General features: G+C 45.9%; 1 protein-coding gene and 1 long non-coding RNA gene across 7 annotated transcripts in view; both read right to left on the reverse strand.

The window, feature by feature from the left end:
* Positions 1-955: 955 nt before the first annotated feature.
* On the reverse strand, positions 956-4,444 carry LOC122059415. The gene is made up of 2 exons (XR_006134037.1): positions 1,354-4,444; positions 956-1,217 (listed from the first exon to the last, which is right to left on the reverse strand). It is a non-coding gene; the product is annotated as an uncharacterized LOC122059415 (long non-coding RNA).
* A 12,788-nt stretch (positions 4,445-17,232) lies between these two features.
* Positions 17,233-27,377, reverse strand: part of LOC122059650 (protein PRRC2A) — a 27,625-nt gene continuing 17,480 nt past the window's right edge. For all 6 annotated transcript variants that reach the window (XM_042622575.1, XM_042622578.1, XM_042622574.1 and 3 more), the window contains 3 exons: positions 20,387-20,572; positions 17,898-17,982; positions 17,233-17,686 (listed from right to left, as the gene is read on the reverse strand). In XM_042622575.1, the coding sequence (XP_042478509.1) occupies positions 17,902-17,982; positions 20,387-20,572 (267 nt within the window). In that variant the 3' untranslated portion in view covers positions 17,233-17,686; positions 17,898-17,901. The remainder of the gene's footprint in view (positions 17,687-17,897; positions 17,983-20,386; positions 20,573-27,377) is intronic.

Raw genomic sequence — 27,377 nt, forward strand, 5'->3', positions numbered from 1 at the left:
TATATTTAGTAAGAGTTTAAGGCAGTTACAAAATCAGGAAGCTTCTATCTATGGAATTGCGTGTGGTAGTGATGTAATTTTGATCTACTTTGGTCCAGAATGGTGAATAGTTTGTATAATTAATAATCTGATTAATCATTATTGTCTTAAATGTATCTCTGGCTTAAGTGTTACTTTAATTTTTTACCAATCATGAGGTCATAGTTGTAGGTTTTATTTATTTATTTATTTTAAGATTATAATTTAACTACAACAACTAAGAAAAGCAGTACCACGAACATCTACCATAAAGAAGAAAATAAGAAATGCAAGGGGGGGGGGAGCCGAAGAACTTTGGCACTACGATGCTAAGATATCTGCAACAGAATTTCCTTCTTATAAAATATTTCTGAAGGAGATTTGATCGAATTGTGCAGCTAAAACCCAACAATCATCAATGATTTGTTTAATTCGCCATATAGAATGGAGTGAAAGTTTCGATTGTTCTTTCAACTTGTGCACATGGAAGTTTTGTTAACGAAGGGCTAGAAATCTTCTTCACAATGAGGGAACTATCTCTTCTTGTTGTAAACTTAATGGGGTCAACCCATTTTTAATGAATGTTACTTCCATTTTTTTTTTCTTCTTAACGTTGTTGTTGTTCTTACAATTTCCTCCAATGGTGATTGAGACTAAAAAGAAGTATTCATCCTTTACATGGGAAACAAGGTTTGCAGTATCCCGTTTTCCTCATTAAGCAGGCACTCGAGAGTTTAGTGGGCTTTAACATTCTTTGCTTTAAATATGGTTATTTTTTCCCCATATTCAGTGGGTGCAGGGAAGCTCATGAAATATCCGGACCTTCGACAATGAGCATATGAATTTTTTTTGTAGAAGAGCTCCCTCAGTGTATTATCTCCAAAAAGCAACTTTGTCTCTTGATAATGCAAAACAACTTCAAAGTATTCTCTTAGTATGGGGCTGAAAATGAGACATTGATTCTTCATAAAATATTCTACTTATTGTTTACTCTCATTATAATTTGTGTTTTCAAGTTTTTATATACTGCTGTCGGACTTACACTCAGTAAACTTGACAGCTTCTTCAAAAAATCAATAAGTTGAAAGACAGGAGCATCATTCATTGTATCATCTTCTTTGACCTTGAAGTAACTTGTTTTAAGTATGGGTTTGGTGTCGAAAATTTTCATGTGCCATTGTTCACCAATACTCTTCCACCTGCAACAAACCATGCCAAACTTCATATCCAAACATTTACATGTTTGCTTTAACATTTGGAAGAACCATCAGTTCCCTATTGCAATAAAATTTCAAAAATAACCCCTACTTGTGTTTAACTACAACATTCTTTTACCATTTAGCTTGATCACCGGTTTATAACATTCTTTTACCATTTAGCTTGATCACCGGTTTCCATTATACCAAGTAAACCTGTAGTCACATGTCGTCACATCTTTCACAAAATATAAGTTAGGTATAAGAGGGAATTGAGTCAGTTCTTTCAACTTTATCTTCTCTAAAGTTGCACTCAAAGACTACCATTAGTTTTAATAAATACATAAGAAGCTCTTTTGACTTAAATTAATACATATAATAGATACATGCAATTTCTCAGAGAAGAACAAAGAAACTCATTGCCCTGCCATGACTCAAATTAACATCAAAATTCCACCAGGTTCAACATTAGGATGACAATGCTGAAATTGGATATAACCTCCCAACGTGCAAGAACAACAAACTAGGCAGTAAAGCTTCAAGCTGTCTTACAAATCTCCAAAACAAGGGTCAAGGTAGGTTTGGTCTATCCATAGGAGGTCCATCATGGTTTCATTGCAAAAAATAATTAAATCTTATGATTTCAACTTACAAGCCTAAAGCTAGAAGTTTTGCATATCAACCAGTTAGACAAAGAGGGGCAATCATTAAAATGAGAACCAGATGAGAATCCATTACCAACTAGCAAACATGCTGTGAAACAAGATAAAACAGAATATGATGGTTCAATTACTTTTAAAAAGGCATAGTGGTCTTTGTTTCGGAGCACAATTCTTTATTTCTATCATAATTAGTGACCGCATTCTCATTTTATCTAGTTACAGTGGTTGAACCTAGAATAGTAACCTAATACATGCAATTTTCTATAGTAAAATGTGAAGGAAATAATCTCCTTATCTTTACCAAACAGAGTCAACAGAGACTCTTGGTTTTGTCCTATCTCAAACCTTAATTTATTTGTCCAACTGTACCAGCTACATAATAGCAATAGAGATACAGTTCATCAAAGTTCTTGTGTATAGATTTCTTCAAATTCAGTCTCATCCCATCAATCATGTCCTTCAAGGTGATTAAAAAGAGAAATGAAAACAATTAGTTCAAGCTATTTTCCTACTAACGTACACTACAGAACAACTGTATCATAAAAATGCATGTGCACACACTTTTGTATGGAATATTGCATTTGGAACTAATGGGGTTTCTGTAGCTATGTGGTACCTAATATCAATAGAGTATTTGGAGACTATGTCAGTTAGAGCAGCATCAGAGATGTCATAAAGACAGCCCTCAAAGAGGTCAATCAATCTTTGCTGCCATCGCTCAAGAGCCTTGGATGTGAAATGTGTAGCATTAGGTCCATCCATAAGTTCCATCTGTCTGCTAGCACCATACTAAACAGAAGCAATACTTGGAAAAAATCACAACCTACCATCATCCAAAAATTGCTGTACTTCAGAACTAAAGCTCAAGATATAAGAAATCTGACCATATAAAGGTACCCTTAAAATGAGAAGACCCACTATAAGACTAGTTGCGAATACTATGTACTGAAATAGAAAACCAATCAGATCTAAATGCTATGATGCATGCCAACACTTAGTTGCTGAGTATGAATTACTCAATTGCTCATTATAATAATATGGTTTGTAGGAACTGTCCAATTGCCAATTTTTGTCAAGTGTGAAATCCAATTTATGAAACACCCCAGTGACTAATTGTTGAAAATTAGGACAAATGAAATCCAATTCATGAAGTGCTTATTTGCTCTACTTCCTTCCCCACTAGAATTGAACCTAGGACCAAACCCTTCCCCAATAGATCTAGAACCTAAGATAAAAAATTATGCATAAACAAAAGTTCATATCTATCTCATAATAAGAGGAATGATGTGAAAAGAAGAGAGATAGTGTAAATGAAAAACAAGAATGTTTTGTTAGCCTCTTTGTCTTGTAGAGCTTACTACTCAACCCCAAATTAATGGGTGCCAATTGCCTAAGCAAATGAATGGAAGATTCTGCACCTATGAGATGCTGTACATAATAAAGGGACCGAGGTGTTGCCTACACCACTACACAGTGTGGCCAAGCCATGAAGACAGCAACATATGCATAGGGTTCATCACAGTGGAGTGCCAATTAAGCTGGACATGTGACCATATAGATTCTGAAACCTCGATGTTAATGTGAGCCTACATGGGTTACTAAGTGCTGGATTACATGTAATGCTAATGGTCAACACAATACCTTTCTTCATCTAAAACATCAGTAAGCATCTTCTGGGGTCAACATTCTCTGTGCACCCTGAAATCATTGTGATCCAAGAAGTTATGTCTCTAATGGGCATTCTATCGAACAACTTCCTTGCAATCTCCATGTCCCCAAATTTTGAATACATTTATAGGAGAGGTTAGGGGGGTATCGAGTGAACAGAGGTTACAGCCTGACATGGTTGCTAAGGGGCCGTTTGATTTTGTTTCAGTCGTTTCTGTGTCTAGAAACAGCAAAAACGGTTTCTCCCGTTTCTATTCCAAGAAACAATTTTTTTACCTCAAAAAAGTGTTTGATTTTTCTGTTTCAAGAAACGGTTTCTTATGCATGTATCATTAATTACAGTTATGCCATTAGAATTTTGACAAAAGGGAAGACATCATACATGATTAAAATGAAAAAACCCAATGTGATAGAGATTCAATAGGGAATATCTTTTTAAATATCACATAAGTAAATAGAACATAGAGTTTTCTATTACGTAATATATACTCTAACAACTAACATAAAATCATTAATGGTAGCAACTAACATAAAGTCATTATCCATGATGGTTTCTTGTAGATGGACTTTTGCTTCCCAGCAGTATGCTGAGATACTCCTCTATCTCCTTGAGCACTTGAGTCTGAGAAGACCTCTAACAACTCTGGCCACCGTGGAAGTCCACTCTTTCGATATTATACACTGTTGGCAAAAAAAAAAAATATATATATATATATATATATATTTATTCATTGACTATTGCTTCAAGGAATGGATTACCTTTATAGCATTTTCCCAAACAGAATCTGCAGTTGTAGCAGTCCTAGTATTTGAATCCCATCTGTTGCTGCCAAAAAACCCCGCTAGTCGAACCTACACAAACACAGACGACGGAGGCCCGGAGCTTTGTCCGGGGTTAGTCCTCCGACGCTCAAGTCAGGGTCGGCCGCACAGTTCAATAAGGGAGTAATGGTGAGGGTCTCAGAACTTACCTCTCCCTTTCTTCCATGCCTTCTTATATAGCTCTTAGGGTTTAGGGTTTTCCCCCTTCTTCCCTCTTAGAGTCCCACTCGAATACGTCCATCCTTCTGGGGAATATTCCCTTCATGCAGACGACGTGATCCCGCGTCAACAGATTGGCGCCGTCTGTGGGAACGACGGTAATAGTGGGGAGAACCTACAACCGAAAGAGGACAAGAGCGACGTCCAACATAGACATGGGGGAAGAACCTTTAGGGGAGCTTCCTCCCTCGGCGGAGATAGGACGAGAAAGGGGCCATGACGATCGGGAAGTGTCCGTCAGATACCAGCGTTCGGCTGGATATTCAGTACATGAAGGCAGTGACCATCAGCCTCCTGCAGCCCAGGAGTACGTGACGAGGCAGCAGTTCGAAGACCTCCAGGACAAATATAACCAGATGGTCGAGACTATGAGGGAGGTCTCCAAAGCTATCTCCCACAGGACCGGCGGAGCACCCCCAGGTCCCCACGTCCAGTTTGAGAGGGCTCGAGATGAAGACCGAAGCAGTACAGGATCGACAAGGGCCGGTCGTGACCCTCGAAGCCGAGCAAGGGAGAGTCCTGCGCCCCGAAGTAGGACGCGACGCTCCGCCAGAGACCCGCATGGGGATCCGCACCAAGGAGACAGACAGAGGTCCGAGGACTCGGGATTAAAGAGGATGATCCTAGACCTGAAGGACTAGATCAGAAAGGTGTCAGAAAACCAGGCGGGAAACCGCGAGCCCGACCTCACCAATGACACGGCCTTGGCTGACGAGGTCATGAGGGACCCACTCCCGGTCGTTTTTCGCCTGCCCAAGTATGACACCTATGACTGGTCAGGGGACCCCGTCGATCACCTGGAAGGTTTTAAGGTCGCCATGCAATTCCATCGCGTCTCGGAAAATATTGTGTCGTGCCCTTCCATTGACGTTCAGGGGGGCGGCGAGGCTGTGGTACAACCGACTGCCGACGAAGTCGATCCACAGCTTCAGCGACCTGAGTTACTTCTTCGTGAAGGGATTCTCTAGTAGCCAGCCCCTCCAGAAGACTACGTTGAACCTAACCAACGTCAAACAGCAAGAAGGGGAATCGCTGCGGAACTACATGAAGCGATTCCAACAAGAAAAGATCACAATCAGGGGCCTAGACCCAAAGGAGGAGTTCACGGCCCTGCTAGGACGCGTCAAGGACAAGGAGTTGAAGAGGTCCCTGGCGAAGCATACGCCTAGGGACCTCACCGAGCTGAGGGCACGATGCGATAAGTACCTCCAGATGGAAGAAACCCTCCAGGCCGATGAAGAAGCCGAAAGGAAGGCGGCGAGGAAGAGGCCCTCAAGGGTTGATGATAAACCCGTCGAAGAAGGAAAAAGAAGAAAGTCCGAGCGCAGTCGGGCCCCCAGTCCACCAAGGAAGTTTGAGAGGTACGCACCCCTGAACCGAAGGCGAATAGAGGTGTTAATGCAGATAAAAGATTCCCCAGATGCCAGAGCCATGAAGTGGCCAGGAAAGATGGGACGACACCCCGAAAGACGCAATGGGGACAGATATTGCCACTTCCACAGAGACCATGGCCACGATACCGAGGACTGTTGGCATCTCAAGGGGGAGATAGAAGGAATGATCAGAAGGGGATACCTAGGCAGATTTGTAGACCGGGAGAAGGAGGTGGCCCCAGATGGTAACGGCCGGAGGAATAACCGTCGGAGAGATGGTGGAGGTCGTTATGAGAGAAGGGGGCTCGCCCGCAGAGGCAATCAAGAACAGCGAAGGAACCAGACACCCGAGGAAGCTGACCATCGCCCTCGAGAGGAGAATAAGAGCCCGACCAGAGTTATAGCAACCATCTGTGGAGGCCCGGCCGCTGGAGAGAGTTCGGTCTCTGCCAGGAAGGCGAAGGCCTACGCGAGGAGCGTACATATGGCAGAATGGCCGAACAAGAAGGTGAAGACGGGGACGGTTATCTCCTTCTCAGATGATGATCTGGAAGGGGTATAAACCCCGCATGACGATGCCTTGGTCATCACCATGACCATAGCGGATTGCAAAGTGAAGAGGATCTTAGTGGATAACGGCAGTTCAGCTGATATCCTGTTCCTCGAAGCTTTCCGGAAGATGGGCCTCGACGAGGGAAAATTAAAGAAGGTCGAACACCCGCTGCAGGGATTCTCCGGCGTCCCGGTGAAGGTGGAAGGGTCGATTGAGTTGCCGGTTCGAGCTGGCACCGGAGATCGCCAGGCGACGGTCATGATCAACTTCCTGGTGGTGAGCATTACATCGGCGTATAATGTCATACTAGGAAGGGTCGGGTTGAACCTGTTAAAGGCCGTCGTCTCCACTCCCCATCTCAAAATGAAGTTCCCTACCAAGAATGGTGTCGGGGAGTGTCGGGGCGATCAGGAGACATCCCGGAGGTGTTACGCCACTACTCTGTGGGGAAAAGAAAAGGCGGGCGAGGCGCTCCCGATAGAGGATCTACGTGATGATGCCAGTTATCAACGGGGGGAGCCGGCCGAAGATTTGGTGCAAGTTGAAGCTGAAGAAGGGGATGACACCCGGCAATTCCAGATTGGGGCTACCATGCCAAGGTTGCAGCGAGAAATACTCATCTCATTCCTACGGAACAACACTGACGTATTCGCCTGGTTGGCGTCGGACATGCCCGGGATAGATCGAGAGGTGATAAAACATCATTTGAATTTTAGCCCAATGAAGAAGCCGGTGCAGTAGAAGAAGAGGACGTTTGCCCCCGAAAGACAGAAGAAGATAGACGAGGAAGTGGAAAAGTTACTGAAGGCCCGGTTCATCCGCGAGATCCAGTACCCGGAATGGATATCTAACGTGGTAATGGTCCCGAAGGCAAACGAGAAGTGGAGGATCTGCATCGACTTCACCGACCTGAATAAGGCCTGCCCGAAGGACGCATACCCCCTGCCAAAGATAGACCTCCTCATCGACGCCACGGCGGGATACGAGGCACTGAGTTTCATGGATGCATACTCGGGGTACAACCAAATCAAAATGTCCGAGGCTGATGTCCCGAAAACATCCTTCATAACCGAAGGTGGTTTGTACTGCTATGAGGTCATGCCTTTCGGACTAAAGAACGCAGGGGCCACCTATCAAAGGTTGGTGAATAAAATTTTTAAAGGAATGATCGGCAAAACCATGGAAGTGTATGTGGATGACATGCTCGTGAAAAGCCTGAAGGTGGAAAGACACATCCAAGACTTGGAAGAGGCCTTCCAGGTGCTGCGACGGTACGGCATGAAGCTGAACCCGGCAAAATGTGCCTTCGGAGTAGCCTCGGGGAAGTTCCTCCGCTTCATCGTCTCGGAGAGAGGAATTGAAGCCAACCCAGTCAAAATACAAGCCATTCGGGACATGAGGTCACCCCAGAAGGTGAAGCAAGTCCAGGAGCTGACGGGTCGGGTCGCCGCCCTCGGAAGATTCATGTCTCGGTCTGCAGATAGATGCCTTCCTTTCTTCAAAGCGCTGAAAGGAACCAAAAAGTTCGAGTGGACGGAGGAGTGCGAAAAGTCTTTCGAACAATTGAAGGAATACTTGGCAGCACCCCTGCTGCTGACAAAGCTAAACACCGGGGATGCCTTGCAGCTGTACCTTGCTGTATCGGCAGTTGCTGTAAGCGCCGTACTGACGAAAGAGGAAGGAAGGCAACAACGGCCAATATACTACGTCAGCCGAACCCTTCTAGATGCCGAGACAAGATACCGAAAGGCGGAGAAAGTGGCGTACGCCCTCGTGACGGCGGCAAGAAAGCTGAGGCCATATTTTCAGTCACATACGGTATGCGTACTCACTGACCAGCCCCTGAAGAAAATACTGCAGCGACCAGATATGTCCGGTCGCCTGGTAAATTGGGCCATAGAGTTGGGAGAGTTCGACATCCAGTACAAGCCGAGAACCGCAATTAAAGCACAGGCCCTCGCAGACTTCATAGCAGAAACGACGATCCCCGATGACCCGCAGGAATCTGCCGAGGAACGAGGAGATGAGGCTTGGACACTGTACGTGGATGGGGCTTCCAACAGCGATGGAAGCGGCGCAGGAATCGTGTTGGTAAGCCCCGAGGGTTTCAAAGTAGAATACGCCCTACGGTTCGACTTCGACGCCTCCAACAACGAAGCGGAATACGAAGCGATAATAGCCGGAATTAATCTGGCTCGGGCTTTGATGGTGAAGGAACTAGTAGTGCATAGCGACTCACAACTCGTGGTGCGGCAAGTGAATGGTGAATACGAGGCCAAAGAGCAGAGGATGGCCGAATACTTGAACACTGTGCGAGATAGGTCAGCAACTTTCAAGGAATTTGTGGTAAAGCAGGTGTCACGAGAAGAGAATGCAAGTGCAGACGCACTATCACAGCTGGCCACTTCCTACTTCGCAGAACTTGGACGAGCGGTGTATTTCGAATTACTACCACAACCAAGCATCGAAAAACCCCGCGAGGTATTACCCATAGGTGAAAACGGCCAAAGCTTGATGGACGCCATAACAGAATACCTCAAGGAGGGAAAGCTCCCAGAGAATAGGGACGAAGCAAGAAAAGTAAGAATGAGGTCAGCGCGCTTCTTCCTGAAGGATGACACGCTATACAAGATAGGGTTCACCTCACCATACCTCAAGTGCCTAGATTCTTCCGACGGCGAGTACGCGCTCCGGGAAGTGCATGAAGGGATATGTGGCCAACACCTTGGAGCCCGGGCCCTGGCGCACAAAGTACTAAGGCATGGCCTGTACTGGCCGACAATGAGAAAGGACGCAGAATCACTGGTCAGGAAATGTGTCAAGTGCCAGTGTTCGCCCCCGTGCCTAGGCTACATTCTACCGAGCTCTCGTCCTTATCTAGCCCAGTACCGTTCGCCATGTGGGGGATGGACATCCTAGGCCCGTTCCCCCTGGCTACGAGACAAAGTAAGTTTGTCGTGGTGGCAGTCGACTACTTCACGAAGTGGGCGGAAGCGGAAGCCCTAGCGACGATAACCGAAAAGAACATAAGGGACTTCTTCCAAAGGGCGGTAGTATACAGATTTGGAATCCCCCAGGTTGTGGTTACGGACAATGGAACTCAGTTTGCCAATCCAACCTTCGACGCGTTCTGTGAAGCCCTCGGCATCAACCACAGGAAAACCTCCGTCGGGTATCCATCGACCAACGGGCAAACAGAAGTAACCAACCGTACGCTACTCCAAGGGATAAAAAAGAGGCTAGATGATGCCAAAGGACTATGGGCAGACGAGTTGCACCACATTCTCTGGGCTTACCGCACTACTGAGAGGTTAGCTACCGGAGAAACACCCTTCATGTTAACATACGGCACTGAAGCTGTACTCCCAGTAGAGATAGGGGCCATTACCCATCGGATTCGGTACTACAACGAAGACGAAAATGACGGAGGGCTCCGGGCGAATCTAGACCTCTTGGCAGAAACCAGAGAAGCTTCGCAAGAAAGGATCGCCGCCTACCAGCGGAGGGTCGCTAGGCACTACAACACCAAAGTTCGGAAGAACGAGTTCAGGCAGGGCGACCTTGTCCTAAGAAGGGTGGAAGTGTCGGACCCAAGACATCAAGGGAAGCTAGATCCAAACTGGGAAGGTCCCTACAGAGTCTCGAGGGTAATACGACCAGGGTCCTATCACCTAGAGACTATGGGGGGAGGAAGGATACCCCGATCGTGGAACTCTCAGAATTTAAGAAAATTCCACCAGTAGAAGTGGCGGGCGCGCACTCTTGTCGTTTATAGTTTTTCCGTTTGTAGTTCTTTGCAATTATCGCCCTTATGAACCTTTAAGTTGTAATTCATCTTAAAATCCGGAAGATTTTATTCATGGATAATACGAGAGCTGGTTTACGGCAATTGAGACATTCTCCAGGCTGATAACCTTTAACCCTACTAAACGGATGACTAAAGGTCCACACCTCGTGGAGGCACAAACAAGGCTGGGTTGACCCAGCGGAGTTCCCCTTCGGTTGGGAGTTCGGCCAAAGCCGAACGGACCTGACCGAGGGTCCCACCTTCGGTTGGGAGTTCGGCCAAAACCGAACAGACCTGACCGAGGGTCACCGTCGACCTGAGACCTGACTCGGGGTCAAAGGAACTTACCAAAGGAACAGACCCTTCGGCTGGAGCCGAGGGTGCACACTTGGTAAATTGCTTGGTGATCGTCTAACTATCGAAGGATCGGCCTTTGGCGAAGACCTAGATCCATGCATCTAACAGACCCTTCGGCTAGAGCCGAGGGTGCACACTTGGTAAATTGCTTGGTGATCGTCTAACTATCGAAGGATCGGCCTTCGGCGAAGACCTAGATCCATGCATCTAACAGACCCTTCGGCTGGAGCCGAGGGTGCACACTTGGTAAATTTCTTGGTGATCGTCTAACTATCGAAGGATCGGCCTTCGGCGAAGACCTAGATCCGTGCATCTAACGGACCCTTCGGCTGGAGCCGAGGGTACACACTTGGTGAATTGCTTGGTGATTGTCTGACTATCGAAGGGTCGACCTTCGGCCAAGTCCCAGATCCATGCGTCTGACAAACCCTTTGGCTGGAGCCGAGAGGGAAAACACTTGGAAAAAATTGCAAGTGATTGCAGGGTCAGCCCTCAGCCAAGTCTCGGGGCCATGCGCCTAAGAAGGTCAACTAGGGTTTCGGCTCTTTGCACCTATCTACGAATCAAAGACAACATTAAAGGGACAGAAGAGATGAAAAAAGACTAATGCATTCATGAAGCCCGAAGGCAAGGATTACATTAAAAGCCCGAAGGCTAATTACATAAGGCATAATGCCTGCAGCCACAAGAAGCCCGAAGGCTGGTTACATAACAAGAGGGGGGGTAGTTTGAGCTGAGGCCCGAGGCGACCTCAAGGAGCGACCGTCGGGTTCGCGGCCTCGTCTTCGGCTGGGAGTCTCCTGGTCCGAACCTCCATAGCCGGGAGTCGGAGGGACTTCTCTATGCAGTTGGACCTCTCCTTCCTCGCTGCAGCCTCCACCATCGGCGTCGGCAACCTCAATGGCCAATGGAACCGCCTCTACGTCGTCGTCCTCGAAGATGAGGCCGCTGTCCTCGAAAGAGACCCCGGGGTAGCGCTCGAGGACCCAATCTCGGACCTCGGTAGCACCCATTGTGTACCCCGGGGCGATGGCGCGCTTGATCTCCTCCCTGAAGTCCTCCGAGGACCGATACTTCTCGACCCCTCGGGCCTCGGCTTCCTGAATTCGGGCCTTCACCTGTGACTTCAGCTCCGAGAGCTTCCGATCGCACTCTCGGCGCTCGAAGACTAGCTCCTTCTCCAAGTGCTCCACCTTCTCGAGGAGGAGGGTGCGCTCGTTGTCTAGGGAGACCCTCTCCCTCTCGGTGACCTCAAGGTCTCGGCACATAGCCTCGGCTCGAGCCGCTAGCTGACCCATCTGATTCTGAGCCTGCACGAAACACCGAAGGTCAGAATGCAAAAAAAGAAAATGTACAAGTAAAAGAAGGCAGGGGGACCGAAGCTTACCCCCGCCATGAAGATGCATGCGGAGGTGATTAGTGCCGCCGTCCCTTGCTTCTGGGCTTCGGTGGCATCTCGGGGAAGACTCCCCTTCATCACCAACTCCCTAGCAATCCGTCCGACGGCCAGCGTGTCGTCCTCCTTCATTGACCATTGGGGGACAAACCCCACCTCGGCCCTCGTCGTCGCAACCCTCGGGCCTCGAGAAATAGCAGCGGGGGAGGGGTCTTGAGCAGGCTCATCTCGGCCCGGAGCTGCGAGGGCCTGGACAGCCTCGGTACTCAGCCCTTCGACTCTGGGCCTCTTCTTCGGAGTCTCGGAGGACGGTCCTTCCTTCTCCTTCCGCTTCGGCCTCGGCTGCTGTTGGGCGTCACGTGCCTTGGCCTCCTTGATCTGTGCCTGCCTTGCCGCCGCGGCGGCCTTAGCCTCGACCCTGGTGACTTGCACTGCAAGAAGAAGCAAGATAATTAGCGTAAGGAACCGATACTCGAAGGAAACAGACGGGGGCTAGCCTAACTCACCCGGGCTAAGCCCGAACTTGAAGAGTATGGCGTCGGACTTGAGGCAGTCGGCCTCGACTGGAGAACAACCTTCTTGCCCCCTTGCCATTGCCAACGACTCCGCGTCTGCCCCAAATAGGGCAGGGGCGGAGTTCACATCCCTAAGGTCCGGGATATCCCAGACCGTGCCGAAGGGCACCCCCTCAGTCGACTTCACGAAGAAAAACTTTTCCTTCCATCCATGGATGGAAGTCGGGTAACCCTTCAGTAGCCGAAGATCCTTTCGGGGGCAAAAATAGTACCAACCCGTAAGCCCCTTGCAGGCCTGAAGAAGGAAATAGTTAATGAAGAGGGGAAGGGAGAGGGGCCTCTTGTGCCGAACGAAGAAGATGACGAAGCTTAACGCTTGTCGCCACCCGTTCGGCGTTAGCTAGGTCGGGCATACCCCATAGTGCCGAAACACCTTTGTAAAGAAGGGGTGGAGGGGCAGCCGAAGACCGGCCTTGAAGGCCTCCTTGTACAAGCACAGCTCCTCCGAGTTCCAATAGCTGGCTCGGTCAGAGGGTTTGGGCAGACGGAGCTCGAAAGCGTCCGAAACACTGAAGGAGGCCCTCAACTCCTCGAGTTCTGGTTCGTCCATCGTAGAGACGATGTTGAGAGCCTCCACTTCCAGGGGCTCCTGGGTCTAGGCTCGGGCATCGAGCACCCTCTCCCTGAACCCCTCGCCGTTGGAGCCACCCTTGGACCCCGACGGTGAAGCCGCGGACGATGAGTCGCTGGAGGAGGGAGAGTTGGTGGAATCCGAGGACATCCCTCGGACTTCCCCAGGACTCCTATACCTACGTTTTGGCCTTGACCTCTCGCGGGACGATGGGCTGTAGCCCGACGAGGAAGACATCACTTACTTGCGGGTGTTGCTAAACTAAGGGAAGACGAAGATGAAGGCTCAAAGGGAGTCCGAGGCCGAAGGTGAGCTCTTCGAAGGGAAAAGAAAAATGCCCCACAAATGGCCCCCCACACTATATAGATGGGTGAAAGGCGGTATGACTTCCCGAGAATTAATGGCACCGCCACGTCAGGATACGAAGCCTCGAGGTATGCGCCCGAACGGACCTAACAAACGGTCTCACCTTTGGTTGGGAGTTCGGCCAAAGCCGAACGGACCTGACCGAGGGTCCCTCCTTCGGTTGGGAGTTCGACCAAAGCCGAACGGACCTGACAGAGGGTCCCTCCTCCGGTTGGGAGTTCGGCCAAATCCGAACGGACCTGACCGAGGGTCCCTCCTTCGGTTGGGAGTTCGGTCAAAGCCGAACAAACCTGACCGAGGGTCCCTCCTTCGGTTGGGAGTTCGGCCACAGCTGAACAGACCTGACCGAGGGTTCCTCCTTCGGTTGGGAGTTCGGCCAAAGCCGAACGGACCTGACCGAGGGTCCCTCCTTCGGTTGGGAGTTCGGCCACAGCCAAACAGACTTGACCGAGGGTTCCTCCTTCGGTTGGGAGTTTGACCAAATCCGAACGGACCTGACCGTGGGTCCCTCCTTCGGTTGGGAGTTCGGCCACAGCCGAACCGACCTGACCGAGGGTTCCTCCTTCGGTTGGGAGTTCGGCCAAAGCCGAACGGACCTGACCGAGGGTTCCTCCTTCGGTTGGGAGTTCGGCCAAAGCCGAACGGACCTGACCGAGGGTCCCTCCTTCGGTTGGGAGTTCGGCCACATCCGAACAGACCTGACCGAGGGTTCCTCCTTCGGTTGGGAGTTCGACCAAATCCGAACGGACCTGACCGTGGGTCCCGCCTTCGGTTGGGAGTTCGACCAAAGCCGAACGGACCTGACCGAGGGTCCCTCCTTCAGTTGGGAGTTCGGCCAAAGGCGAACGGACCTGACCGAGGGCCTCACCTTCGGTTGGGAGTTCGGCCAAAGCCGAACGGACCTGACCGAGGGTCCCTCCTTCGGTTGGGAGTTCGGCCACAGCCGAACGGACCTGACCGAGGATTCCTCCTTCGGTTGGGAGTTCGGCTGCAGCCGAAAGGACCTGACCGAGGGCCCCACCTTCGGTTGGGAGTTCGGCCGCAGCCGAACGGACCTGACCGAGGGCCCCACCTTCGGTTGGGAGTTCGGCCAAAGCGGAACGGACCTGACCGAGGGTCCCTCCTTCGGTTGGGAGTTCGGCCACAGCCGAATAGACCTGACCGAGGGTTCCTCCTTCGGTTGGGAGTTCGACCAAATCCGAACGGACCTGACCGAGGGTCCCTCCTTCGGTTGGGAGTTCGACCAAAGCCGAACGGACCTGACCGAGGGTCCCCCCTTCGGTTGGGAGTTCGGCCAAAGGCGAACGGACCTGACCGAGGGTCCCTCCTTCGGTTGGGAGTTCGGCCAAAGGCGAACGGACCTGACCGAGGGTCCCTCCTTCGGTTGGGAGTTCGGCCACAGCCGAACGGACCTGACCGAGGATTCCTCCTTCGGTTGGGAGTTCGGCCAAGACCGAACGGACCTGACCGAGGGTCCCTCCTTCGGTTGGGAGTTCAGCCAAAGCCGAACGGACCTGACCGAGGGTCTCTCCTCCGGTTGGGAGTTCGGCCAAAGCCGAACGGACCTGACCGAGGGTCCCTCCTTCGGTTGGGAGTTCGGCCACAGCCAAACAGACTTGACCGAGGGTTCCTCCTTCGGTTGGGAGTTCGACCAAATCCGAACGGACCTGACCGTGGGTCCCTCCTTCGGTTGGGAGTTCGACCAAAGCCGAACGGACCTGGCCGAGGGTCCCTCCTTCGGTTGGGAGTTCAGCCACAGCCGAACGGACCTGACCGAGGGTTCCTCTTTCGGTTGGGAGTTCGACCAAATCCGAATGGACCTGACCGAGGGTCCCTCCTTCGGTTGGGAGTTCGGCCAAAGTCGAACGGACCTGACCGAGGGTCCCTCCTTCGGTTGGGAGTTCGGCCACAGCCGAACGGACCTGACCAAGGATCCCTCCTTCGGGGTGGAGTTCGGCCAAAACCGAACGAACCTGACCGAGGGTCCCTCCTTCGGTTGGGAGTTCGGCCGCAGCCGAAAGGACCTGACCGAGGGCCCCACCTTCGGTTGGGAGTTCAACCGCAGCCGAACGGACCTGACCGAGGGCCCCACCTTTGGTTGGGAGTTAGGCCAAAGCCGAACGGACTTGACCGAGGGTCCCTCCTTCGGTTGGGAGTTCGGCCACAGCCGAACAGACTTGACCGAGGGTTCCTCCTTCGGTTGGGAGTTCGACCAAATCCGAACGGACCTGACCGTGGGTCCCTCCTTCGGTTGGGAGTTCGACCAAAGCCGAACAGACCTAACCGAGGGTCCCTCCTTCAGTTGGGAGTTCGGCCAAAGGCAAACGGACCTGACCGAGGGCCCCACCTTCGGTTGGGAGTTCAGCCAAAGCCGAACGGACCTGACTGAGGGTCCCTCCTTCGGTTGGGAGTTCGGCCAAAGCCGAACGGACCTGACCGAGGGTCCCTCCTTCGGTTGGGAGTTCGGCCAAAACCGAACAGACCTGACCGAGGGTCCCTCCTTCTGTTGGGAGTTCGGCCGCAGCCGAAAGGACCTGACCGAGGGCCCCACCTTCGGTTGGGAGTTCGGCCGTAGCCGAACGGACTTGACCGAGGGCCCCACCTTCGGTTGAGAGTTCGGCCAAAGCCGAACGGACCTGACCGAGGGTCCTCGCCTTGGTAGGGGGGCTCGGTAAGGCCGATCCGAATCGACCGAAGGTCTCTCTCTCGGTCGACCCCAAGCCTCGGTCACTAGTAATGCCAAGGCCGAAGGAACGAGTCAACCAAAAAAGAAGATGTTGGTTACTCCCACAGGAAGAAGCTCCTAGTGGGAGTAAGGGGGCTCCTGATATAGCCAAATTGACCTCTCGGTGGGGGGCAATGACACGTGTCGCCTCTGAGACACGTGTCCTCCGCCAGACGAAGGTTCCAAGAAACCACTCACGCTCAAGCACGTTCAATCACCGAGGCACGCTCGCAAAATCACGCGGGATCACGTCGTCTGCATGAAGGGAATATTCCCCCCAGAAGGATGGACGTATTCGAGTGGGACTCGAAGAGGGAAGAAGGAAAACCCGAGAAGGACGGGGGGAAGAAGGGGGAAAACCCTAAACCCTAAGAGCTATATAAGAAGGCACGGAAGAAAGGAAGAGGTAAGTTCTGAGACCCTCACCATTACTCCCTTTTTGAACTGTGAGGCCGACCCTGACTTGAGCGTCGGAGGACTAACCCCGGACAGAGCTCCGGGCCTCCGTCGTCTGTGTTTGTGTAGGTTCGTCTAGCGGGGTTTTTTGGCAGCAACACCAAAGAACCAAATTTTCATTCCAGAACATGTTCTCAGTCCATAATGCATACCGAACGCAGCCCTAATTTTCATTAAACTTGGAACAACCAGCGCAAGCAATTAATAAATACCAGGCAAGAGCTTTCATCGCTGTGGCCAACAGATGAGGTATCCCTCTCACCTCAGTCACTCGCCCTTTCAATCATCAAAGCTGTTCCAACTTTCCAAGTTCATCAGCAATCAATTCAAGTCAAAACCCAATTGTTTTCAGGTTGAGGGCAACAGTTAAATGGTGAGGAACTTACGCTATCCGTTTGTAGCAGCCAGTCTAAGCTACATTTTGGGAACAGCTAAGCAAAGCTGGTTATGGATATGGAGATCCTCCTTCCATAATCAAAGAGAAGAACTTCGTCTCAATAAAATTTTCCAACTTCCATTGCTGGTCAAAACACACAAACATACAGAATTCTGTTGGTAGTGAAAACTCATTTTTGGGAGGTCAAAATCCCTCGTACTGCATTGAATACCCTGCAGAGAACTTGAACAAACTCGGATTTGTATTCTAGAATGACAAATCCAATAGGTAAAAAGAACGCTACCAGGTCGCCTAGTTCCTGAGCCCAGACACAGGAGCCCGCGAAATTATCACCTGCCCATATGGAATCAAGAATCTCATCCATATTTATGCTCCAGAATGCATTCCGTGTTGGTGCAAGGCCAAGCCACCAGGTAGCCATCTCTTGCCCAATCTTTTATTAATTGGATGAATAAATGAAGAGTTCCTCCACTGAAAATCTTATGGGCCCATCAAACTTGCATGCTTATCGGTCAAATAAATAAGAGTCTGCTGTAGCCAAGCTCCTAAGAAAAATTTATGACCAAATGTCCCAGGGTAAACTTACATAGAACAAGCCTTCAACATAATTAAGATAAAAAAAAAAAAAAAAGGCAGAATCTGAATCAGATGTCAAAACGCTATCTAGACAACCCCCCCCCCTCCAAAAAAAAGGGGGCCCCCCAAAAAATGGATTTGGGGGGGGGGGGGGGTGGGGAGAATTTATTGGATCCTCACCATTCTACTTGTATTGCTGAGAAACTTCCCACACAAGCTTATCCATGAATTGGCATTTCTTGTCGAAACCCCATCCTGGGTTGCTCTGCATAACGAATTTAAAACACGATGAGGCTTTTCTATATACAAGGATAAATACAGAGCAATCAAATGTTTTTTGAAAAACAATAAATTATCAGACAGGTCTACAAAACATTGGATACATCTAAGAGCACCTTTGTGTGCAATGGAGGACATGCAGGTCACAGGGCCTCATCCCAATCCAGTGTTACAAATCTGCGGATAGCTCATGAAACTTTTAAAGTAGGAACTGTTAACAGGAGACAAAAGGAGACCACCTACACATAGGTAGACATCCTCGCCCTGTATGTAAAGCTAGAAAAGATAACGGTGTTTTGACAGCATGAAATGAATCCAGCTGTGCTGCTTTGAGAAATTCATAAGATTTGTGCTAATTGCTGAGTGGGCAATATGATCAATTCTGCTTCAAAAGACCAGCCACCAGATACTATTAACTGTAGATGGATGCTAGTTTTTCGAATGTCAATAAATGTTCTCATGGAGCTATGGTTAGAAAGGTACTTTCTAAGGCTCATGGGGCAAAAATTAATGCAGGTTCTTGCAAGGGAACCGAAAATTGGGTAGAGTGTTAAATGGATTAAGGTTTGAAAGAGGACTAATAAGGGTACTGGTGGAGATGATGATGCAGTAGCCATCATGGTTGAATTCTTATGATCAGCTACGGAAGCCCAACCCCAAGGACTGCAGCCCAAAACTGAAGGCCATGGCTCTATTTTAAGCCTCTATAAGGGTCCATCTAGTAGGTATTTAGTTCTTCAAGTATTGGGGGTATTTCTGCAATTTCAATAGTCATTAAATTATTCTCTTGTTTAAGTTGTGGGGTCCTTTTAAGTTGTGCAGTACCATTAATATGCTAATGAAGAGGTTTATTTCAAATAGGTTTCTTATTTTCAGAGTTCAATGTATATGCTTGTAGCCCTTGATGGGATCTAGATTTGAGATAAAATATTTTGTTTAGAAAGTGAGATAAAGAGAGAGAGAGAGAGAGAGAGAGTATTACATCACCATCAGCACGTCCGTTCTTACCATTTAATGCTCTCGTTTTAATACTTCTTTCTATATTCTGTTTTCCTAATATCTTTTACTGCTACTAGTAGATTCTAAATTTCCGTTTCTGATATTAGTTCAAGTCAGTTCCCTACTTCTATTTTTACTTCCTATTTAATCTCTAATCTGTTATGGCTTCTCGATTTTATCCATTCCTGTCCATTCTGTTATTTTCTCCCTACTTCCATTTTAGACATTGTGGCAGCTAACACAGAAGGGTGATATGAAATGTCCCTGGGCTGGGGCCCAATAACATGACACATGCAATGGGCCTATGCAAAAAGAGGTCCAAGCATATTTATTGTAGACAAAAAAAGAATCAATATGATCGGATGATTATTAACCATATGAATAAAATTGCTATTCTCCAATTTTTTTTAGGAATTCTACATAGATGTTTATCGACAATCCAAGCAAATAAACAAAAAACACAGGCTGTCATCATCTTCTCAGTGCTACTATATAACCTGATCACATAGATATAACCTACCTAACAATCGGTCCTAATCTTCCTACCACAGAACACATCTTTCAAGAAACAAAAAAATCCACCAAAGAATACATAGCTACTTGGAAAGATCCCAGAACCATAAATGGTCTAGCTACCAAAACTGAGATTTGGCCATTAACATTTAGAAGGGATTTTCTTATTGACACCCCTTAAGGTGTCAAATAATTTGTAACATTTTTTTTTCCTTCTTAGTATAACACTGAGGGTAAAATTGTTATTTCATGTGTATTCGAAAAATGTGTAAGACAATGGCAGCTCTTGACATGACATAATGGTAAGTACACTATCAAATTATTTTGAAAAGAGCCCAAAGAGGTGTTGTTCTAAAGAAATTTTGGCAATAAAACAAGGGACCAACAAAAGAAGGTTACAGGTTCTAAATAAACCTACAGAGGTGTCATTCAGACAGTCCCATATCAGAATGTATCTTATTATTAAGGAGAGTCAATATGAACATAACTCCCTCAAAAGTGACATCCAAACTTGAACATAGGCGGACCATCATAATGTAGAATTTTAGTTATTAAATCCTGATTGGATATTAAATGAGTCGAATAAGATCCCAATAAAGAGAGAAACGCATACAGCTTGCTAAATTTTTTATGAACTTCTTTCTTATGTGAGACATAATCATGATGAAATCAACTGAATTGCCAACATCAAATCATTCGAGCAATCAGGCCTTAGAAGATTAATGGGCTGTTATGAAGGCAGAGGCATTAAAGGCTAGTTCCATCTTATCCAGTTGAACTAGCCAGGCTCTAGAATTAGTAATTACAGTAAGCACTCTTAAAATATCATTCAGACGTGAACAATTAAAGAAAACTTGAGAAAGAGGATGAGAGTAAACCTGAAGTGAAAGAACAGCACGATCAGTGAATCGCTTTACAGACGAAGGTATGTTATCAGGAAGGGTCTTTGCAACTCTTTCCAACTCCTCTTCTTGTTGCTTTGCAGTCACTCTATCAGGCCCACTGTAATAATCAATCAACTCTTTCATATATGGTACCTTCTCCATTGTTTCTTTCATGATTTCCTGGTAGAGAAAAATGGATTCAATTGACTATAATCACTAGAACTGTGCATATTTTAACTACATTATTATAAACTCCAAGGAACTTGGAAGCTTTACACTTTTGATCCAATGGTCCAATAGTATTTACAAGCCAAAGTCCTGTTCTTAAATATAAGAGATCCAGGAGCTAATCACTACACTGACTTTTGATGTTTGACAGTAATATATAAAGACCCATGCACAAATATATTTCCCCCTTTTGTCTTAATTATTAATGATCTACCAAAGAAGGTACAAGAAGATCCTAAGCCACTATGCACGGAACATCCCCTCCCCACCCATAAATGCCCTACAACTTCCCGTCTCCCTCCCCGGGACGAGGAAAAAAAAAGAAGAAAGAAATTCAAGCAACCCCAAAAGACCCAATATGGATATGCTGACAGTTTATTTTGAGAAAGAAGGGGACAAGACAGAAATCTGAATTTAGTTATGAATTGCTTTTGATGGTTCAAGGAAATAGAAGAAATGACATATTTGAAGCAAAACAGGGAATAAAACAGAACCAATTAAAATCTCTGTAAGAACACTTAAGAGGTAAATGCTGTCATAAAAATCAAGTTAGTCAAACTTGCAAGATGTTAAAACATTAGTAGTAGTACCACAAGGGTGCTTTTGTAATATTCTTACTGGTTTATGTCTTATCTTGTGTTATTAGTTTTTTTTTTTTTTTTTTTTGGTGGGGGAGGTGGGGCATACTCATAATTCTTATATAACTCCTCTCTTTTCTAGTATCTATTGTTGGTTGTTCTAGGTCTGAAATTGTCAAGTCCTGAACAACCAGCAACTTCACTCCATCTCCTTTGTTTTTAAGTCTCATTAGGGCTTTCCCTAGTTGTAGTTTGCAACTACCTATGCTGTTTTCCTTGTGTGTGAAACCCTAGTTGATACAACATTAAAAAACTTGGGTTCTTATAATGTTGATGGTGGATACTTACATGGAGCATTGCTAGCACCTTGTGCATGGAAATTCTACACCACTTTTGAGATATACACATCAGATATTGCAGTCAAATATAGCCTATGGTCCCTTGTTTTTCTCCCCTTAGGCTGCAACTTGATATTAGATGTTATCTCCCGATCTAACCATTTACCCCTCCCAGACCCTGCAGTAGCGGAAGCCTTGTGCACTGGGTTGCTCTTTTATCCCTAAGAACAAGACTCCTCTATTGATCCGAACATGGTGCTGATCAGATAAGTGGATTGGTACCTCCTGGTAGTTGCAAGAAATTTTGGAATCGTAAGTTTCTATTTTCTGATCTATCTTTGTAGCTATGTATCAAGCCATTGGGGTCCAATGTTTTGGGCTGCTAACTACTTCTCCTACCCTATACTCGACCAGTTTTTTGGCCACATCGGAAGTGCTGATTAGTACTCATTTGATTTTTCTTATTGCTGAAATGCCCTCTTCCCTGCGGTTTTATTTTTTCAATTTTTTAGTAGCCTGTGGCTAATGTTCTTGCTGTCATTTTTTCAAGTTTTTTACCCTTGTGCCTTGCTTTCTACTATTGTGATTGTAATCAATTTCTTCTACTGCTGGTTTGCTTCTACTATATATGGTTTTACTTATTGGAGCTTTTTATTCAACTGCAGTTGGTTCTGTGACTTCCTCACTGGTCAGTAGTTGATTCTATTATCTTGGTACGGCTGGTGTTAGCCTCTTATCTATTATGCCAGCTATTATATATTTAATGGGTTATTCAAAGTCTACTGTGGATCCTGTGAATGTCCAAGTCACTTTCATTAAGTTTAATGGCACATCCAACTATCTTCTATGGGCACCTGCTGTAAAGGTATATCAATGCTAAAGGGAAATTAAAGTTGTTAAAGTGTACCATGAAGTGTTGTGTGCATGGAATGATGGGATAATGTTGAGTTGTAATCTCTTTTAGCTGTTATTTGCTTTTCTAGTTATTCCTCTTTATTGTAATTAGAATTAGACTCTTAGTAGGATTCCTTTTAGAGTTGATGACTTAATATTATATAAATATGAGGCTAGACCATAATAGGGGTACTCCATTCCCATCTCAGTCTCCATCATATTGTTCTCTCTTCCTCTCTCTGTTCTCATCTTCACAGGTTCTGGTTGTTGAGATTACATTTCATCACATGGCATGAGAGTGATGAAGAAGGGGGAAAAAAAAATTCTCCTGTGGATGCTCTGGTTTTGAGTAAGTTTCCTATAACCTGCACCTACTAATATCTTTCTCAATCCTTCTCTGTTTATAGCCTGAAATTCTACCATCATCTATGTTCATCTATTTCTCATAACCCCTACCCATAAACCCTCGTTTCTTCTTCTTCCTACTTTATTTTCTTAGTTTTCAACCATCAGCCCTGTTCCAGCGACACCTGCGACCAGCCATATTGATCATCGATCTCTGTCTACCTTCTCCCTTTCAACCTAGGTTTAGGTCGAAGGAAGCCCTCCTTTTGGGTGACCCAGTCTCTGCAATTTCAGCCCCAAATCCCATTCCTACCATAAGATAATAACCTGTAAATCAAATCAGAGTTCTGTTTACCACTAAAGGTAGTTTCATATCTCTGAAACCCTTGTTTTGCTTGCTGTCTTGGGAGACCACTTGTTGCACTTAGTAGGACAGTGAGTTTTGATTCTCCATCCCAAATTTCAGCTCAAACTGAGGTCTTCAAAGGGAGTTCTTCCTCCTTGACTCCAACCAGTTCTCTGCTGGTTCTACCTGATGCAAGGAAGTAGACAACCGCTTTCATATGTTGTTTCTTAAACCCTTACTTCTGATTTCCAGTAATTCCCTCTGTTTCTCTTTTATCCTCTCCTATCCTTTAATTAACTCTGCTTCCAAGTTTGTCCATACAAAATAAATACTAATTGCCCATGTGTCCTTGCCTTTACTCTGTCAACTGACCCTCTCCTATTTGGTTAATTACGGCCCTGCCATTCGCCTTGCAAATTATAAAATATCTACTAGTTTGCAACCTCTTTGGTTCTTTTGATATATTTAGAAAACTGCTATTACGTTTCTTCTCTTGACTACCAATTATTTATGTTCTTGTGCTTTATATCAAGATCAAGCCGTCAGATTGCCACCAATTTCTGCCGTCATTTGTTTGATTGATCACTACACTTGGTCCAAAGATCTGCCGGATAGGATTAATTTTTCTTGGGTTTCTTGGTAACCTACTAATTTGGTGGGCATATATATATATATATATATATAGTTTAAGATATCTCAAATCATGAATCGTCTACCCTGCTCCATGTCGATGAGATCGGCAAGTGAGGCGAGCACAAGTTCTAATGTGCTCAATTATGATGAACAAACCACAAGAATAGACCGACAACTTCAATCATGGAATATGCCAAAAATCTCAAGAAATGATATCTATGATCGAGATTGGTTTGGTCTCGAGACTGTCAAAACTATCGAGCAAGCCATAAATTTCACCCCGCAAACACAAGAAATTCAACTTTTTGATCCAAGAAAACCAAGAACTTAAACAAAGGATAGAATTATAGAAAATTTAAAGAAAATAAAAGTTGCTTAACTGGATCTATTTTCCACAGTCAAGAGGTACTACTGTAGGCTTCTCTGTGAAGATAGAACAAGAAGCTGCTATATGCAGATGCAGATGCAGATGTAGTTGCAGAAAACTAATAATGCAATCAAAATAATTTGAAATATAATTATTTAAGACATACAATATTTGGAGATTTTGATCCAGAGTTCTTGCGTTTTGGGTAGGCTTGGGTTTGAGAAGAAGAAGGGTTTTGGTCTTTTGAACCGATTTTGAGTCACTTAAAAACAAACAAAAACGTGACTGGTTCTTAAAAACTTTCAACCTTGAACAACAAGCACAAATTCGAACAAACTGGTATAATTTTATGACAAATCTTAAAACAAATGTTTTCTTCTTTACATATTTTGATATCTTTGCCCAGGATAACAATATCTACTATCCTTGGCACAATCAGGTATGTACTCAAACAACTTCTCACAAATCTTGGATCCTTTGCGCTGGACCAACAACCATACCAAACGGCAATGGAGAAAGAACCGAAGGAGGTCAGGTTGGTGAGGATGTGGGGTTGAGTTTTGGCAGAATATTTGGAAGGATTCTTGTATTTGTGGTGGGAGGATCTCAGCCATAGGACCGTATTGATCCCACCATTTTGGAAACCAGAGGGGTGTTTGATTATTGAACCTGTATTCAAAACAGAAGAACCAAGAGTGGCGGTTGATCCTGTTTTGAAAGCAAAAGGCTTTGAACCAGGCTTCCTGGTAATCATAATATGAATAAGTTTGAGGACTAAAGGTATTTGAGAAATCGTCACTCATCAAAAGCCTCACAGGTCTCAAACCAGTTCCAACACTTCAAGATACATCAAAATCAAGCGTCAAAAGTGAGAAGGAAGCCCTCCTTGCCCAATTAGCTGAACTCGGTTCCGACTCAGACAATGAAGGCTCTAGCGATGGTGCCTACAGCCTCAATTCTCTCAAAGGATCTATATTGCTTACTATATATATATATTGCAAACCAGCCATTGGACACAACTCAATATTTTGGGGATTATTGTTATTGTCCACAGGGAGCATTTGACCAAAATTTGGAAGACATCAGGCTCTCTAGTTTTAGGTTATCAATTTATTACTGTTTTGCCCTATTTGTGTCCTGTGTTGGAGTTCTTTGTCTATTTCGATCCAATCCATTGCTGCTATTGATGTTATTCTGCTCTTGATTGCGGGATTCATGTGATGCTCATCCATCGTGATGTTGGTTATTGCTGCCATAAGATGATGAATTATCCTTTGGTGTTCTCTGCTTACTAGTCCAAGAGTGGTGTTACACGTGAGGAGGAGATTGGTCATTATCATCTGATATTCGAATATTTTTATCATCTGCTCTACTCATCAGCTGAAGATGATTAGTACTTGCTTGTTCAGTCATCTACTCATGTACTATATCTTATAAAGACGGTTACTTGTTTTCAACAACCTTATACTATTACTTGCAGTTCCCAGCAACCATATGTTACAACTAGTGGTCTGCAGCGACCTATACTGCACTTTTATCATTGGTTTGCAGCAACCTATGCTACACTTTTATCAGTGGTCCGTAGTAACCTATACTGCACTTTTATCAGTGATTCACAACGACTTAAGCTACACTTTTATCAATGGTTAGCAGCAACCTATGCTGCACTTTTGCCAGTGGTTGGTAGCGACCTATGCTGCACTTTTGTCTCTTCTTTGTGAAGAATACTACTTGCCTTTCTTGAGAAGGGCTTATGATTTTGTTGTTGCTACTGCAATGATATTTTGGATTGTGGCTGGTATTCTCTGCCACTTATTTTGCTTCTTGTTGTCTGGATTTGTTTGACCTGAATATTTTCTCTACTATTGCTACTGACAATTTGTGTGCTTGAGTTGGTACTACTATCAGAACGAAGTTCTCTCTATGCTCACTGGCGTCTACGACTGCTATACATGTTCAAGCTCGGTTCTGCTGTAATATCTATTCCTGTTGTTCCACACACACACATACTCCAACTTGAGGGGAGTGTTGTATACCGTGAGATTATGGGATAATGTTGAGTTGTAATATGCTTTTAGTTGTTATTTCCTTTTCTACCTCTTTATTGTAATTAGACTGACTTTTAGTAAGATTCCTACTAAGAATTGATGACTTAATATTATACAAGTATGAGGCTAGAACATGATAGGGTATTCTATTCTCTTCTTCACAAGTTCTGGTTGTTGAAATTAGGTCTCGTCACAAAAGTACTTAGTGTTAGAACTCCTTCTGCTGACTCTTAAGGATTATAAGGAGTGGAAGCGTGAAAATGATATACTTCTTGTATAACTGTTAAACAGTATGGATCCATCAATAGCTGCCAAGGTGTGCATAATCTATATGAGAAAATATTCTCTTTAAGCAAGGTGATAAGTCTGTAGGTGAATACCACAGTACCCTCAAGGGCATGTGGGAAGAACTAACATCTATCAGCCATAGTTGCTAGGCGACGCCTTGGTGTCCAAGCGGTTTTTTAGGGCCAGGGCGAGGGACGCCATTGCTGAAGTATAAAAGGCGGTCGCCTTTGGTATAAAGGCGTCCAAAAGGCGTCGCCTTGGACGACTTGTTATGAAAGGCGACCGCCTTGGTGTTTTTTTTTTTTTTTTTTTTTTACTTTCACTTAATTATTTGTTTTTTATATTCTAATTCTTAATTTTTCATTTGATGAAGTACAGGTTTTTAAATGGTGTGAGATACATGGAATCATTTTACTCTCAAGTGAACAACAAAAAAAAAAGAAAAAGGTTTGGTGGTGGGGGGAAATAAAACATGCAAGGTTTTTTTTAAAACCCTCCATTTCTCTGGTTCTCTCTACCGGCCGGTGAACTATCTGCGACTGCCATTACAATCTAACAATCGTCGGAGAACCGCTGTGATTCAACCGACCGATTGAACACGACCCTGCGACTCTCTCTTCAACGTCCTCTGCCATTACAAAGAAAAAGGTATGTATGTTTGTAATTTTTTTTTCCCTCCCTGCTTCGTCTTCGAGCTACGATTTTTTTTTTCCCTCTTCTTCCTCTGCTTCTTCTTCGCCTACGATTCTTTTTTTTTTCTTTTTTCCCTCTTCTTCCTCTGCTTCTTCTTCCTCTGCTTCTTCTTTGTCTACGTCTTTTTTTTCTTCTTCTTCTTCTTCTTCTTCTTCCTCTGGTTCTTCTTCGTCTACGTCTTTTTTTCTTCTTCTTCTTTCTTCCTCTGCTTCTTCTTCTACGAATCT

This window comes from Macadamia integrifolia, chromosome 13 (genome assembly GCF_013358625.1).
Source record: "Macadamia integrifolia cultivar HAES 741 chromosome 13, SCU_Mint_v3, whole genome shotgun sequence".
Classification (NCBI taxonomy): domain Eukaryota; kingdom Viridiplantae; phylum Streptophyta; class Magnoliopsida; order Proteales; family Proteaceae; genus Macadamia; species Macadamia integrifolia.